The 19,241-nt window shown below is 29.7% G+C and overlaps 1 protein-coding gene across 3 annotated transcripts in view; it reads right to left on the bottom strand.

Moving 5' to 3' along the window:
* Positions 1 to 19,241, bottom strand: part of LOC148231879 (zwei Ig domain protein zig-8-like) — a 112,004-nt gene that overhangs the window by 13,109 nt on the left and 79,654 nt on the right. For all 3 annotated transcript variants that reach the window (XM_088191851.1, XM_088191853.1, XM_088191852.1), the window contains one exon: positions 16,295 to 16,491. In XM_088191851.1, coding sequence (XP_088047977.1) covers positions 16,295 to 16,491 — 197 coding nt within the window. The remainder of the gene's footprint in view (positions 1 to 16,294; positions 16,492 to 19,241) is intronic.

Below are 19,241 nucleotides of genomic sequence, written 5' to 3'. Positions count from 1 at the left end.
AAATTGACATGATTTGCTATTTAAATTTAACTTAATATAATCACATATATTTATTCAGCATCTTAAAATTTGCTTATTGGCAAAAAATAATATTTCAATATTCACAAGGCCATAGTGCTTATAAATATAAATATATTTAATAATGCTTTTAATTTTATTGTAACCGTGTTATTGGAAAAATCAGTGTAAAAGAATAATTGGTTCGTTTTCTCGGACTATGCAAAAAGAGAATCAGTTGTATATTATATGTATTGAACTGATATATTATATATATTTTTGTTTATATCATAGATCTAAGTAAACTAATATATAATAAACACTGTCTTCATATTTGACTATGAAAATGTCGTTGTTATATGATTAGTTCATATAAAATGTTAGGCACATGAAAATATATATTGAAACATAATAGACAAACACTAAGCCACCTATAATAATAAACATATCATTTATTTAGGTTTTGCTACTTTGTTATTAAAACATAAATAAATAAAACACTTATATCCCTTTAAAATGTATCAGTTATTAATGTTGCTTTAGAAAATTTGAAGCGAACACTTCTCGCAGTTGTTAATTGCATATACTATTTCAAAATTAACTTTAAATAACATTTTCTCTTGGATTTTCGTTAAAAATGTAGCAAAGCTCGTCGAAATACGCTACGAGGCGAAATTTAATTAAAAACGTCAGTTTTTCTCAGAAAATTTTATTCACAAAAATATTTCTTTTACGTAATGGAAAGAGTTATGATCTCGGCGGTTCGCAGATTGAACCCTTGATAAAAAGAAAACACCTTGAATTTATCACCAGAATCTGTCGAAATAATTTGGCGGTTTTTTGCAGAAGAAATAGACAGAATAAAAAATATTCATCGCAACTCAAGCGCCAGAAAAGAGCCTTCGGGGAAGATAGCCGATAAAGATATAAAAATATTATATGGCTATTCTGATTTTATTTCATATGTTTTTGTCATATTATAGTTGATTTACGATATTTATTCTAGAATGAACATCTTAGGGACATATGGTTTATTGAATTAAGTAATAATACGGTTATATTATATAATGTTGATAGTTGCTATAACAAACGCATATAGATTTGCTTAAGAACAAAGTGAGGTATAAAGAAAATACTAATTAAAAAAAGACTTAAGGACTTAAAATTGTCGTTAAATTATGTTTATAATTTATTTAATTTATATGTTAAAAATATTCTGATGCAGTCATATAATGTTAATATATATGCGATTTACAAAATTCATTTAATTATAAAGGCATACGAATTCTAGAGAGTGCTTTCTTTTTTTGTAATATTTTTGTATTTTCGCGGATTTTGTATTTGCGTCCATTTAAATAGTTTGTCAGATCAAAAAGGTTTAATAGCTTAATAAAATAATTTTCAAGAATCAAAAATAAAATAAAATATATATATTGATACTTTAGCTTGTAATTTTATATGTAGATAATTCAAGTAATTTAATTTTAGTGCATAATTCTTACAGTTAAAAAGTAGAGGTAGTGCAAAATATCAGATACGTAGCGATATGTAGAAAATAATATTATTTTATATAACTTTTTTGGTTACATATTCCAGTAATTGGATACTTTGGTTTAAGTACTTATTTAATCACATTGCGTGAATAACATTATCAACGCCACGTCGTCATTATCCTTTCACGCATAGGGTACGAACCTTTCGAAGGGACGAAGGTATGCCACTTTTAGACAATTTACTCGAATTTCCCCCGAAGCGAAATCATAATAAAGTATCGGTTCGGTGACTGATGGGGCGCCGCTGACTCGTTTGATTCGATCATCTGAACCGATGGGCAACGACATTTAAAACGTTTCAATCACTGGACGAAAGGTGGGTCGGTCGTTTATTTTTACCAGAACAGAAGGTGTGAGGAAAGGGAGAAAGTGAGAAAAAATACAAGCAGGGGCCAGGTAAAAGGTGGAATTCCAGGCCAAATATTTGGGCGATAAATCTTTTGCCACTCGATAAGTCCATTCCGTTAACGCACTGATCTCGTGAATGAGCGGAACACGCACGGTTTGGAAAAGAATGCTCAAAATGTGCCTTCCGTTCGTGTTAAGGTGGTGGGTTTAGTTCTTGAGTGAGTCTTTTTTCTTTAGGAAATTCGGCGCGAGATTTATGCTATGGACGCACATGATGGTTGAATGTGGGTATTTAGATGGATATTCGTGTACGTGCATATGTTGTAATAATTGTACATATATTTACTCATAGATATAATAGCAATGAAAGTCTGTAATAAAATGTATCGTTCACACATAGTCATATCGATATTTATTTATTTATTAAATTAAGACTATCGTTACATAACAGGTAACGTTTAAAAAACAATACATTGTATTATTAAAATACACAAAAATAATATATAGTAATAAAACAAGATGTTGTGAACCATCGGTGCTTTTTGTCTTCCCGTGATATATTGTTTCCCGTGACTGTTTTGTAAGAATGAAATATTCATTCAATCCACAAAGAATCCTTGCGTTTTATTTATGAAAAACCGTAATATGGGTTTTTATCTGATTTAACTTTATTGATGAATGATCATTTTTGACACACGCGAGTTTCAAGAATAGGATAAATTGAAAAGCAGAAGATCTAGGTTGGACCCTTTAGGAACCCCCGAAGGGGTAAAATACTCTTTCGACTATCAGTCGCCATAGGTTACAAATTGTATAAGCATCCAAGCAACCGAGATTCGACATATATAATATGACGAAATATAATATGACGAAATACCCTGACAGAATGAGTTTCTTAGCTAGGCAGTGCAACAATAGTGCAATAATTTAAGAGAAACAGCGCTCTAATATAAATTAACAAAGACTTTAAAATTTATATTTTATAATCTCTATTTAAGGGATTCTCTTCTATTTAATAGTTCCTTAAATAGAAATTTAATAGATATTGCCAAATTTGGAAATGGATATTTTGAGGGATGAGTGCTTAGTGCGAGACCATTGATCGGTAAGGGTTAATAATTTTGATTTAATTGACGAGAAGTTAAGTGTATAACTAAGATTGTAAGTAGTACCCCCAAAATACATTAGCGTTTTAAAATATGAATTTTGTGTTAATTTTAATGTTGTATACATTGTTCTAATAGTATTATTACTTATAAAACATATTTTAATTATGTTTTATATATAAACGACATATATTAAATTTATTTCGTAAAATAACCGAGAGAACTTTATTATGAAAAATGTTCGCAAGAATTGTTTGACCTTTATAATATTGTTAAACGTTAATTATTCGCAGAAAATTTCTTTGAAATTTAATATAATTTTCAAGAAAATTTATTATACATATATGTATATTCTAATATGTATGTAACATGTATATAGTGCTTTCAATACAAGTTTTTTATTATTCTTGGAGTAAATATTAAAAGCACATTGTTTTTGCACCAAACAGTGTTAAAAATGATCATAAAATCGTAGCACTTTAGAACTTTGTTAGCTTACCTGGAATACCAAGAAGAATATTTAACTTTAATTATTTTAAATTGCTAATAGTTAAATATCGTTTGCTGATATGTCAAACTATTTTTACGATAATGATTATACAGATTAAAATTTATAGCCTTCTTCCATCTCTCGTTCTTTTTTCAGGTTTTGATTTAAAATATTTTACAATGTCTGCATTTTGATTTTTTTTGTCTAGAAAGTGCTGCATTGATAGAAATAAATAGTAGTCGGAAGGAGCAAAATCTGGAAAATAATGTGAATAAGATAAAACTTTCCTGACTTGATTTTATCGAGTCAATTTCGCCACATGGGGAAGCATTGTTGTGTTGTAGAAATATTTGACTTCTGTTGACAAGTATAGGTCTTATGTTTTACTTTCTCATGCAAATGATTGATCACAATATAAGCTTGCTGTTTTTTTGTTATTGTTAGGTCAGGTTTAAGAATTTCGTTATACACAATCCCATTGCAATTCCACCATACACACAAAATAAGTCCAGAATTCGAGGTAGGTTTTGCTCCTTGCCCTTTATATAACTACTACGATTGTTGTACTACAGCCTTTTCTCAATTCTGGTTATCAAATGATCGAGAAAAGGTGACTCAGCTTCAGAACCGGAAGCTCTTGAGATATGCGGATACACGCCGACTTGTTTTCTTCGCTCAATTCTCGTGAAACCCATACACTTTTTAAAGTGCTTATAGTTTGAATGGGATTTGCTTACATTTCTTCAGCCAAAACATTTATCGTTTATCTTTGCTTGTCTCCCACATCCATACAGTTCAAAATGTTTTTAGCCATCACTAATGAATCGCCTACCCCTTTACAATTTTTTTTAGTAGCCGTAGTCGCCGTATATTAAAAACATCATATAGCATACAATTTAGTATAAATGGTTCACTTTGTTAAAGTTCTGTAATTTTAATTTTTGTGGTCCAATTTTTTTTAAATATCGAAATGTGATGTGCATTAACAGTTATACAAAAAAAACATATTCAGTATCAAGAGTCAAAGCATGATTGACTATTAAAACTTAAATTAAAGTTTACATATCTCATTGTTTAATCAAATATTTTATGTAACTCATTGTGAATGTTTTTATTATCATTCAATAATTTAAAACATTGGTATTGAAAGCCCTAAATGTGTGTTCATGTACACGTGTCATCAATGTTTGGAAATGTAATCAATTGTTGAAATTCTAGCGTGTGTATAACAAAATCGAAACTTTGGCCTATAAGGGGGAACTTTTGAAATTAAACATTCTTCGACGGTTAAGGAGAAAACTTTGAGAAACCAATGTGTGCTTTATGTTGCAATGAAACGTGACGTTTGACATTTTGAATTGTTACAGGTGAACAAAGCCACAGTGCGAGAACATGTTAAATGGTAAGATATTCGAATTATATATGTAAATTCTTCTTCTTGCCTCACTAAGAAAATGTCGAGAATTCCAGGTTCGTGTACTTCTAGCTTTCGTATACTACAAGTAGGCGTTTGACTGTGTTTAATAGGATAAGATATGGCGAATTTTGGACGAGATGCGGGTACCAAAACATTAATTAAATGTAATTAGAATCCTTCATATTTGACATTTAGATGGATTAAGGGTAAAAGAAATTAAATAAAGATGTATGGCGAAAACCATCTAACATGCGAATCACAGATATTTTAATTAACTGTAATCAATAAAAGATGGCTTAACTAGCAATGACGATATCAATAAAGTACATGTCGTAAGTCTAACAGAATTCACCTATTAATACATTTTATAAACAATGACAAGAAATGTCTTATACTTGTATGACGTTGGAATAAACTTGTTACTAGAATCATATAATGCGGAAAATTGAATAAAATTAAAAAAATAAATAAAAGGTGTTCTAAAGATATTACAAGTCTATACTACTTTTTATATATGTATGAAAAAATAGCGGCTGATAAGTTGAAATCTAAAGATTTAATGTTATGGTAAAACTAATAATAAAAAGCAGAAAATTGTGTGAGTAGAACAGTATAAGAAAATTACTTGTTTGTAAATAAAAAGTGTTCGTCGGAGAAAGTATTGAATTCTCTATAGTGTCGTTTCCTTGGTATTCCTAGTGGTGATTTCTTTTACCGCTGGAGCGTTTTTATTTTCATTCAATTTACCTCGAGTGATCAATGAGAATTTTAAACGAGCTTTCGAGAGAAAACCTCCTGAGCTTTCAAACTCCAATGTTTGTGTTTACGGATTGACTTTATCGGAAAAGAAAATCAACTTTACGGCAGGCGTAGAAATTAATATGTCTTTTGCATATTGCGAAGTATATTAGAAGCGTTTCGTAATATAGATGAAAGACGTGATATAATATTAATAATTGTGACAATAATTCTACGTTAATTTATTCAAAGAAGTTCAATGTTTAAACTTGGGGTGTTCAACCCGTAGCCTGTATCAATACGGTTTAAATTTAAATTGATAATAAGATTTCAAAATGTTTCATTGTTTTTAATTTAAGCAAGGCTTCTAAACTATTTCTTAATATAACTTGTAAATTGAAAAGGCAAAAGATTAGAAAAAAACAGTGTTTTATGAAAAACAGTCTGATGACTATGTCTTGTTGAAAAAAATAGAGCTTTTTTTACAATGTTTCAAAACCTAATTTTTAAAGGCATTAAAGTTAATTTTCAATGAACAGCTAAGAGTGCGGTATACAAAAAAGTAAAAAATAAAACAAATAATCAGCACTGTTTTTGCACATTCGAGGCATTTTTTTCCCACTGTTTACTAACAAAAACACATAAAATCACGTGCTAAGTTAAAGAGAGGTTAGAAAAGTGTTAGCCGTAACTGTCAAACTGAAATTTGAGTCAAACATAGCCATAAAAATGATCAGAATCTATGTTGCTTTCCGAAAAAAATTAAGCTACACACATTTTACAAATATCTGACGTGATCGAAATAATTTTTTGATGTTTCTAAAATCAGCGCAAAATTTCTATCGGAATCAGCTATTTACGTTAAAGGGATAAAAATTGTGTTGATCATGTGGCGATCACACAAATAGGTCCACACACAAAAAAGGGCAATTGTCTCATTGTTAATGACCGTGACCAAAATCGTTCATGCATTAACAATGAGACAAATATCATGGCACAATTTTTTGACCACACAACACGCTTTCAGCGACTGCAGCGATTGACCAGCAAGCGTGCAGCCCCTAAAGGATATAAGCTCGGACTCCAAGGAAGAGTAGGCGGCCTAAGGCAAGATATGGGCAGAGACGAGCAGACAGCCAGCGACGCAGACGATCTACCAGCAGTTATCCGGAGGAACCAGCCACGCGTCCTAACGATAGACCAGAATATCATTCCTGGAACTCCCGCTGTTCGAAGAGTCACACCTGACACTCGCCGCACGCAGCCACAAGAGCCCAGAGCATCATCTACGGCCATCACCACCTGCGCCATCTTCACCTTCATCGCGAGAAACGTCACGCCGTAATCGTCCATTTGTCACATGTAAATATCATTTAATAATAAGTCCATCTAGATTCACACAAGAGTCTCATTGGCCGTGAGGTCAACCACCCCTTAAAATCAGTGTTTCTAGTAAAATATTGCATATCAAAATAATTATTCAACAATCGCACTCGCCGACTAATTAAATGTACCAAAAGATTGCGTTTGATGTAATGTCCACCCACCTTGCTATATAACAAGAATACTATGACAATACGCAAAGAAAATTAGACTTATAAATCGCGAGGAAAAAATTAGAGCAACGACGAGCAAGACCGGAGCAAGAATGCTAATGAAATCGCCGACCACTTGCGTATAATTGCCGCCGGGGCCAAATCAGGGAGATATTCTTCTGCCGTAACCGCAAAATGAAAGGAAAAAATTGTCTACCATCAAACGCAAAGGCCCGTTTGTTGCCGACATGTATCGGTGTATATGTATATATATTTTGTCGGCAACATTAAAATTGAACAAGGGTTTACTTTCAGCGAAGGGAAGTCGTTAAACGCGCAAGATTTATTATGAATGCCTTTTTTCGGCGTTATGATGAAAAGTAAACAATAATGCTGAATGAATGTAGCTAGCTAGCGGCACGTAATACGCGTGCATGTATATAAAGTGATATTTCTGCTAGACGTCTTTTGTCGTATGATAAAAATAAAAAAGCACGAGCTCTTCAAAATTCATAGTTAAGGGGTGTAAGCATGAAATTTAAACAAATATATTATGCACTAGCGAGATATGAAGGGACAATATGTGAGCATTTATCACACTTCAAAAATACTGTAAAAAATATTTTATTCTGTTGAAAAATATTCTGTAACTCTAAAAATATTTAAAAATATTTTTAGAGTTACAGAATATTTTTAATTATCTGTGCTAGGGAGGAATAGCAAGTAGAAGCAAATTATAAATTTTTATTTGGTTTTAAAATATCTATAATATATTTATAATACTGAGATATTTTTTTTGTTTAATTTGTAAATCTGTGATTTTTAATTTAGTTTGCTTTTGAGAATCTCTAAATTATTTGGTATATCAGTACGAGTTTTTCTAAGAGTTAATATTATCATTACATCGATGTAGAAGTTTTAATAGAAATCAGTGCCGTGGCTTATAAGATCTACCACTTATTTTTTTATTAACTAGTATTTTCGCTAACATATATTTTAGATAGCAATACTTATTTTTCCATTAAATAATTGAGTACATATCAACATAAAACAAGTTATTCAATTTCATAATTAAGTAACGTCTATAAGCATTACCATTTTAGTACAATATAGCATTTGTGAAATGGTAATAAAGGTTTTAAATTGTTGAAAATTTTGCGTACAAAACAAGCAAAATAACTTGGGTGTAACTCAATTAATGTTTTGTGTTTTTGTTTAACGCTATTGTTTGTTTTGTATAACATTTTCAAATTGATCGAAAATGTCTTTGTGCTACGAGTTTTAAAATATCCACATTTTTAACAAAATACAGTGTTGCTCATTTTTTATATTTTAAACACCAATAATAATTGGATTTGTTTGAAATGTCAATCGTTCCGAGAATTGCTTTATTTAACAACGGCTTTAATTTGGTTTATTTTTAATTTATGCATGAAGATTGTTTTTCGATTGACTGGTTAAATACACTTAAAAATATCTGCTTTTTAATTGTTATTTATAAACATTTTAAAAGTATAGGTAAATTTTTGTTCCCTCGTTATTTTCAATATTAGTTATTAACATTTATCATATATTTTATAATCAGCATATTTAATAAAATTATGTTTAATGTACCAAGCAAATATTATGTGAAATAAATTATTATTATATTAAAAATACATTTGCTTCATATTATTATTGTATTACTATTTTAGACTACAGGCGGCTCTCGACTTTCGAACGTTCGACTTTCGCACAATTCGCTATTTCGCACAATAAAAAAAATCAATTTTTTTAAATTTCATTTTTTTTTAAAAAAACGTTCTGATAGCGGTGAATCTTTTATTTCAATCGGACGTTCGTATGTTACAAACAGGTTTACGATATGTTCAATTTTGCAAAATAAAAATATAATTAAAGAATACGTTAAAAATTGTGGAAAATAAAGATATATTTCCACAATCTTTAATGATGTTTTTAAAAAAACACAGCAAAAAAAAAACATGGATGAAATGGAAAATTTTTGTCATCGTAGATCGATGACCAACATCAAAAAGATGTCCCTCTGAGTATTTCAATTATTCAAGCAAAAGTTCTTAGTTTGCACAAAGATTGGAAGGATAGATTAAAAACATATTTTAACACGGTTTTTCAAGCAAGTAACGGTTGGTTTCACAATTTTAAAATGAGGTATTCTTTTCATATTATTAAATTTACTGGAGAATCGGCTGATGCGGATAAAGATGCTGCAAAAGAATTTATTTCATAATTACCCAAAATTATTGAAGATGGAGAATATTCCTCTAGCCAAATATTTAATGTAGATGAGACAGGTTTATTTTGGAAAACTCTTTAACAATGAAAAACATGAATGAAGCTTTCACGCACCTTGACAAATTATTAAATATTATGGAAGATTGTGATCCCAATGGAGAACGCATATCTCAAATGCGTGGCGCGATCAATAAAAACATAGCATGTTATAAAATACTATATAAAGAAAAGAAAAATAATAGTGGAAAACAGTTAACTCTTGATAACTTTTCAAAGGAAACACCCGCAAACCTCACTTAAACGTGTCTCTTAAACACCTCTTAAACATCTTATATTTACTTGATAAATTAATATTTTAAAATACACACAATTTCAATTTTTTTACTTCCCTCGACTTTCGTACATTCAACATTCGCACACATTTTCAGGAACCAATTATGTGCGAAAGTCGAGGGCCGCCTGTATTTTATTTAAAACCACATAGTTTTATTTCAAACATATATTAATTTATTATATAGATTCTTTGTTGTGTATATTTTGTATCATTTATATGTCATGGACTAATTTGTTATTATCATTATCATTATACAAACCACGTATATTCTTAATGAAAATTAAAGCTATTAATATAAACGTTTTTAAACAGCAAAAAAGAGTAATGAAATAATAATTAACTTTTCTCGAATCACTCAATTAGATTGATACAAAGACATGTCTCAATTAAATTTGTCAAAGTTTAAAGACACTTTGATTGTTTCACGAATTAATTCAATTAGCCTTCTTCTAGTTATTAATTATTCGCGAACTGTTTGCTTTACAGCAAGTAGCAAAATCAATATTCTGTGGTTTATCATATAAAATATTCAAGTTTAATTAATTTTATTACTATACGTTGTAAAGTTACAATATTACACTTCCAAAATTTGGGATATAGTTACTTAATAAAAATAATAATTATCTAGGGCAGTTTCGACTGCTTTAAATTGTCATAATCTATGCTAATTAAAGGGACTAATTCTAGTCACGGGCAAACAAAGTATCACTTCTTGTTTCGAAAACCCTTTAAATGTATGATTCGGCTCTACTTCCTAAATATAATTTTATGGTTTACGATATGAACATGATAATTTTTTAATTTATGAATTGATTTACAAGAAAAAAAGTTACTAATGACGAAATATTAATAAATAAAATCAGTTCAAAGTCAATTTTTAACTAAGCTTTCATTCAAAGCTCACTCCTAATATTAAATATTTTAACCAAGCTATCCAATTTAGACTGATTTTGTACAAACACGAAATAATGGTGTAGCCATCGAGTAACGACAGACAACCGTATTTCTCTTCGTGTCAACCCTAGTTCAGTGAGACGTCTGAAATCCAAAACTCGCTTATAAAACGACTGGATGCTTTGGACGGAAACACAATAAGATCTCACGTATATATTATAACTTAATATAACTTTTGAGGAGTTATTCTTAAGCTTGATAGTGATAAAAATATAATTTTATTGTAATTTTCTTTCACCTTTTCCTCCTCTTAACATAATGTGTTCCCCACTCTCCCACTCTTATTTCCATCAAAAAAATGCAAATGACATCTAACGACCGCTATATAAAACATATTTAATAAATTAATATACTAAATATATTTTTATTGTAATTTTTAATATGCATAAACAATATTTACTGTTTAATAAAAAAAAAGCAAAAGCGCTAGCAAAAGCATTTTTTACATACCGAAAAAAAATCTTTGAAATTTTTATATTTTAATAATAAATATCGAATGCTTCAAACTTTTTGTGTTTTATAAAACCCAATATACTTGCACCAGTTCGTTTGACTATCAGTTTATATATAATAGTATTCGTTGATAGGAGCTCGAGATACAATTTTCGCCGGCTCTCGTATTTTTTTGATAGTATATATTTTATTTCTTTCATCCGCGCGCACAACGTGACATTTTTCATCATATTTTGCGGAAACTTTTCTAGCCGCTTTTACACGTACGCAACGCAAAAAATAATAAAAAAAGTAGACACGTCAAAAAATAAAGAGGGAAAGATCTGAGCATTAAAAAAAACCAGAGAAAGTTCTAATGAGCAACACGACACAAAATCTACTACATTTCGACCCATTCATAAAGACTAATGTCATATATCAAATAATAATGAACTCACTATTACAATATAATATTCTAAATTAATATTAACTTGAGCAGCATTTAGATTTCGCAAAATTTATAATTTTATGCAAACAATTGTGTGTGTGTGTTTACTTTCGAAATTAATTTCTATACAAAATTTAGCTTAAGCCTCAGGCTCAGTCTTCATTGTTTATACTAAATGAGGGAAACTAATATACAATAGTATATATATATATATACATATAATTTGGCTTTGTTAATTTGTTAAACATGACGGTTATATTAGGTTATTTCACATTAATAGCCGATATGTACATAATCGTATTTTTTAAATATTTTAATATATGTATTTTTTTTATTTACTTAAATAAATAATATAGCGTTATTAAAGCATTAACATTTTTTTTATACAAATTCAACATAAAGGAAAATATAGCAAAGGTCACAGATAATTTACATAGTAAGTAAATATTGGTTCGCTAATAATTTTTCAGATTTGTTTTTTTAGATTTATGATTTATATTATTTATAACGCTTCATTCTTAATGACTTAAACTATAGAAAAATGCGTATTGTCGTTACTATAATACACACAAATGTTTCATTATTAATCGATATATTTATAAACATTTGTTTTAAACGTGATTGTTCCATTAGATATTAGTTGAAAAACGTTATATTTGAGGTACTATTGAGCAACTTAAAGAAAAAAATGCATATATAAAACAAATAATCTTTTACAAAAGTAAAGATAAGAAACTAATTGATGTACCAACATAGTTTAAATTTACTGAAAGCTTGCTAATAGAAAGTATAATTGTTAAAAAAATAATTTATAAACTGCTCAAAGTTATTACCGTAAACAATTTGTTTAAAATACGCAGAATTAAAATGACGCGTAAAAATAATAATGTTGTATTAAAAATTTATTACATTTTAAAATATTTATAAATGATTTTAATTAATTGTTATTAACAAATTATTTTGCATTATTAAAATGACTCGTAATAATAGCAGTATTATTAAAATAATATTATTTTTCTACGCATGTAGAAATGTACCTATAAATATTTTAAAATATATAAAATAAAATAAGTAAGCAAAGAAATCTTACAAAATCATTTGTTGGAAACTACAAATTTCTGCGCAGAGAGAAAAAGAGAACCCACAGGGAGAAAATATGACAAAGCGAAAAACATCCACCAAAGAAGATTGAACAGCTCAGAGAGAGAGCAGTACCAGTATATTATTTTACCGTAAATTTAATCAATTTCGGAGAGAAAAAACAAGGAACTACGTATGTAAGAAAGTTTTATAACTGAAAAACCAAAGATCTTAGATATATGAATGAAGCACTTCGATGACCTGTTAAACTCCAATGAGACTCAAGTGGTAATATACATTTTCTGGAAGAAGTAAACCAAACATTAATGCTACTTAAAAATAATAAGTCACCAGTCAATACAAACAACCTTTCTGCTAAGATGCTGATAAGATTGTGGGGGACTCTGTTGCAATACATACACAAAAATATTCTAAATACTTGCCAATATGAAAACATATTATATGTCCAATATATATTAAGGATAACCCATTGATATGTTAGAACTTTAGAGGTATAACAATATTAAATTCAACTTAAAAAATATGATAGCGAATCTCATGTAACTTTATAGAGAAAAATAGTAGGGAAATACTGATGTGGATTCAGAACAGAAAAATATGCAATTGACTTAATTTCCTCAATAGGGCAAATTCTAGAAAATACTAGAGAATTTAACACCGAGATAATTTTAAATCCAGTGCTTTGATAATATTAGACGGTAATGTTAAACGATCATATATTAAATAATAAAGATATTTGTATAAACACATCTTAATATTACGAATGGTAATAAAATTAAATCTTTTCCAACCCAATTTTCCCCATCATTATCTCCCTTCCGAAAACAATTCCATCAATTTTGTTTTAACGATTTTGAGCCGCAGAAAATTAAAACTTTTATCTATTAAAAGTTGGACCACATTGGAACTCAATTTAAAAGTTTAAACTAACGTTAGCGATTGCCGATTAAATCTCTTTTTTATCCCCGTATGAACGTGTTTAAATAATGGTTTACTGTAACCTAACCAACTATTACCTTGGTAAAGTATAAAGTCAAAATATGAAGATTATCGCGGATGCAAGGCGTTGATAAAGTAGCGTAATTCATTTTAGGATTTCGCCCACACTGATCCGCCCCTGTGGGGCCTTAAAAAGGATTACGTTTTATTTGTGCTGTCCCGTTTGATAACCTTCATTTTTAGCTTTAGAGTAAATTTTACGATGCTCTTCGGACGCCGTTTTGCGTTCATTAGCTGTGTAATTATGCAATGTGTACTTAAGTACGTTTATAATAAAATAAGGAATTATACAAACACCGAAAATCAGATAAAATGTTTTATTTTAAATAGATAAAATTAAACATGTGCCAATAAAACAATATATAAAAGTGCTCTTTGACTAAATTTTACTATTGAATTATACTACATTTTAATTGCAGTTATTATTTTCTTACGCCATTATAACAAAAATATTTATTTTTTTAAATAAGACTCGGTTCGGTGTCATTACTCACATTGCAATATTAGTCACGGAAAGATTGCTCACGCGAATATTAGTCACATAGCAACTCACTCACACGAAAATTGGTCACAGATCGCTTGCTCACAAGGTGAATGCTCATACGAATATTGCTTTTTATTAAGTTTTTTTAAGTATAGTTATTTAATTTCGATATTAACAGGACACAAAGTCAAAAATCAATTAATCGAAATAAGATATTTATAAATATTCATACACTATTTTTAAAATAATTTTACAAGAAAAATCTTTGGGTTAAATAATAATTTGGCAATTGTGTATTTTTAATTTAAAAATCGACAACATATCGATAATTTTAATGATGAAAAAGTTATGAAAGCTGCTGATTTATTCAACTTAATATTTTAATAAATGGTGATAGATATAAACATAAGTATATAATAGCTGATCATTAAAAAATTAAATAAAAGCAAATTATTGCTATGTATTTAATTATTATAAAGGAAATATGTATATTTAATTCCCGCTATATTTCACAACAACGCAATAAATAAATAATATTTCCAAATTTATAAATTAATTGATAAACAACATAGCAAAGGTTTTAAGAAGTACAGAAAAAAAATGTAAAAAAATATTAAATTAATTTAAAATAAAATACATAATAAATTATTATAATAAAAACATACCTATAGCTTTATAAAATCCAAAAAATCTTAAATATATATTAAAATAATACTATAGAATGATCCTATTTATCGTTATTATAATTATGAATTAATCTAATCAACCAAATTAAGATTCAAGATTAAATATTAATAATTAAATTTATATCAATAAAGTAATTTTCCAAGAAATTAAATTTTTAAATTAACAGGATACAAATTAAGAAAAAATGATTTTTTTTAATAAATCAGTAAATAAATAAACTAAATTTCACTTAATTTATTATATTTTTGGCATTTTTTCAATGCTTAGATAATATTTAAAATAAATTATTAAATAAAAAAATCATAACGATAAATATAGACTGAAACCAGCGAGAGTCACTTGAGCGAGACTGGGCAATTTTACCTGCAAAATTTTTTTAAACTCAAGTGAGAGTTTTAAAACTACAAATTCCTTTGTATAGTTCTAAGAATTACGATTAAAACTACCTGCTAAAATATTTCGGTGAGACTATGCACTTGTAAAGAGCTACACACCATTTTAAGGAGTGTCCCATTATTATAGCCATGACTGTATATTTTAAAAATACGTATCTACACGACAAAATGAAAAAAATACACATTCAATTGAAGGCCAAACGTATTTGTAAACATCAACAAATTGATACAAAATATTTTCAACCAATTAATACAAAACGTAAAATACATATTTTCTTATGTATTTTTAAAATTTGCAAAATTTGTCAGCCCATCATGAATGTCTCAATAATTTGTACGCAATGAATGGGTTTTGTAATTAAATAACTTTCCTTAAATCCTGTGAGTGATGTTTTGTGTGAACAATATTCGTATGAGCAATCGCCTTATGAGAGATCGATTTGTGACCAATTTTTGTGTGACCAGTTACCATGTGAGCAATAGTCCGTTCACTATTAGAATCATCATCTGTATAATTTAAAAAAATGTACCCATTTAAAATTAATTGTATTTCTGTCAAATGTTAGTGTAACTAGGTGTATTAATATTTTTTCAACACTGATATATGATGTTAAAAATTATAATAAAAATAACCCAGATCGAAAATTTATCTCACAATTTTACCAAACAAAATTAATTTCTCTATCTTACACACACACACACAAGTAAACATATACACGCATACGATATAAATTTTGGGTTTAATTTATATAACAAGTCACGTTACGACTCAGCCAAAGTTCGGTTAACAAATAACTTAAACTTTATCGCGGGCGCTGTCGGAATTGTAACAATTGCAACACACTCGTTTAATCTTATTGCCACACATGTGTGAATGTATTTAATATATGTCTATGTGTATGTGTGATATATTGTCGTTTTGTGCAAAATGTTTTAACAAAGCGTATGAGACACAGGTGAGTACTTTACAACAAATGTGAATAGGCAAAGTACAGGTGAATGTGACATGCTATCGTATCGTACCGTTCTGTTTCCGAGTCCCCTGACTCTGCAGAGAAGCCTCACCGGTTGCCCCACTAGTCCCGTGAGGTTGGTGGGAACGCTGAGGTCGAAGTATGGAGACGTCCCCACGGCGGGTTGCTCCTGCAGGAATTCAGTCAGGAAGCGTCTGGATGCGCTGCCGGATACAGGACCGCCTCCACCGCCGCCATTCTCGCCAACTGTGAATAAAAAGGAAAAAATATTCAGAACTACTGTCTTACAAAAACATTAAAAATATAGCCTACAGAGGGTCAGAGGGTCAGAGGGTCGGCTGTTACTTGATTGAATTTAAGTTCGTATGAACTTAATGAGCCTAGTTTGGAAGTCTAAAAAATAAATTTCAAAAGTGGATGTTCAAAGTAAATGTACGAGGAAGTATCTGAGCAAGTAATCGTTAGTTTCCCGCTTTCCCGTATTCACACATATAGAAGGATATTTGATTTTTCGACACTTTTGGTAGAAGTGCCACTTACAAAAGGCTGATGAGTTTTTGAACTGAATTCCGTTGGCTGTTGGAACAGATTATGAAAATCCAATATGTGATTTTTTACTAAATTTTCAAAAAGTTTTCTCACGATGCTGTCGCATTTAAAAAAAATCATATAAAGAGTGAGTGTCAAAAAAATCAGATTAGGTTTTCCTAGATTTTCCTAATCTCATGTATAAATATCGTGTAAAAATTATTTAATATTAAGCTACTCCAGTTTATAAAGAATATATGATTTGTATTTAACAATCAAAAATATAATTATTATAGATTTTTTCATTGTTGATGAATTTAAGACTTTAGTTAAATTTACTACTTTTAATTACTGATTTTATAAGTAGTACAAGTCCGTGACTAGTCTTATAATATTATAAAAAATATATATAATATAACACGAATAAAAATGATGTTGGCTTAATGAACGATATTAAATTTGTACTAAAGTGCGTTATATATATATTTTTTTTTTTATGAATAAAAGATTAAAAATGCACCTTATAGTCCAGTCAAATAAGGGTTTAACCTCGGAATGAAAGATAACAAGCTGAAATTTTGCACAGACCTTTGTTTTGGCGTTCTAAAGATAGGGTAAAAAGTCTCATAAGATATCGTGTCTGCTAATCAAGATATTAAAGGTCAAAGGTCATAAAAATGGTTTTTTTGCAAATATCTCGCCTCCTTTGCGTTGCATGTCATTAGATGTTTTACAAAACTTATAGAAAATAAAATTTTCTACAAGTTTGTGATAATTTATTTCTTCGTATGGTTAATGGTTTTCGAGATATAGCGCGGGGAGTGGGAAGCGCGCATCCGGTTATAGGATAACGCTATGTGAACTACGGAGCCAGAGCTACCTGCACATTTTTCCACAGTTTCATAGGAAACATCGCAAATTGTTATCTGCTGAATGAACCCGTCTAAAGCATTATAACTTTCAATCCCCATATCTTCAAAAATCATCATCGATAATGCAAAAATTAATAGCGTATGGCCTCTGATACTTCTTGCAAAAGCGTGACCATCCAACATTTTGTCGACAGAATTCGAAGCATAAATTGTACTGAGAGCTTCCTTGATTCAGCTTCCATTCATTATATACCCTATACAACCAATAAAAGACTTAAGCATATGAAAGCCTCCTAGTTTCACAACTACTCTGGACAAGTTTGAGTTAGCATCTGAAGCTGCTACGATTTCACGTGCTTTTATGTACAACGGCTGATCAAAAGTTATTAAGCATGTTCTTTGTTCATGTTTCTTGGCAGTGTTTGTAGTACACTGTAATGTGTTGTAAATTGTGTCCATATTACTCGCAGGATGATGAATAAAAGTAAGAAACAGAATCCGAGAAGTTACAAAGTTCTCATTGTTTTTGTAAGTTGTTCAATAAATCCATTCCACCCTGGCAACGGTGAGATATTTTTCCACTTTCCGTACATCCACAACAAATCAACTACATTAAATATTTGTTCGGTTAGTTCTTCTACATCATTAAAATTTCGAACTTGAATCTCTTGCTCAATCCGGGTACGACATGATTTTCATACACTAGAAGGGGTATATGTGATAGTGCTGCTAACTCCTTTGCACTTGGTTTTGTTGTAAATTTCTCTATGCGGTCATCGGATATAACTTCAGATTTTGCAGTTATTATTTTTATCATTCCCATTATATGAACAGTATTATAGCCATCAAGAGTATAAATATTTTTTTGCATTATCCGCTGCATACTGTACTAAGGCACTTGACTCTGATGGTTGATTACGAGGCTGTGGGTGATAAACAGCTGAAATTTAACATTTTACATTATCACTATATGAAGCGAAAAAAACCTAAACTTGACAAAACATCCAAAAGTCTTTATGGATGTTTGGCCTATCTGTAATTCTTCTATGAAGAAATACAGATAGGCCTATTAATAACTGCGAAGAAAAGGACCGTTTTCGTATGGAAGTCATTATGGCATGACTTATAGCTGTGTATTTCGTTTTAAAATGCCCCGTCTTTCCTTTTCTGTTCTTTATAATAACTTCTTGCAGAAAATGTAATAAAGTTTTCGGAATTTCTTCATTAATATTTTACTCGGGGGCGGATAGGACTTGGTCTCAACAACAGAAGATCGAATATCTTCTCTAATAATCGCCGCAGCAGCTTCCACTACGCGCAAGTGTTCTTCTTCCGAAGTGCCTTTTTTATTTTCATACCAAGCTATGGATAAAATTTAAGCTTGAGCATCGGGAAAAGAAAAAATAGGGAATGATCCAATCTTCGTTGTAATTATAATGTCAGTTAAATATTTTTCTCTTAATTTGGAAATGATCTTCTTATCATCTGGTACATACTCCGTAAGGACATCGTTCAACTCTTTCAATTTTTTCGCACAAATTTCTAGTCGAGCAATATTTCATTCATAATTCCTAATAATACAATAAAAAAAGTAAT

This window comes from Plectrocnemia conspersa, unplaced genomic scaffold (genome assembly GCF_051122295.1).
Source record: "Plectrocnemia conspersa isolate PC_06_02 unplaced genomic scaffold, ASM5112229v1 ptg000009l, whole genome shotgun sequence".
Lineage (NCBI taxonomy): Eukaryota > Metazoa > Arthropoda > Insecta > Trichoptera > Polycentropodidae > Plectrocnemia > Plectrocnemia conspersa.
This window is presented reverse-complemented; position numbering and strand designations above follow the sequence as displayed.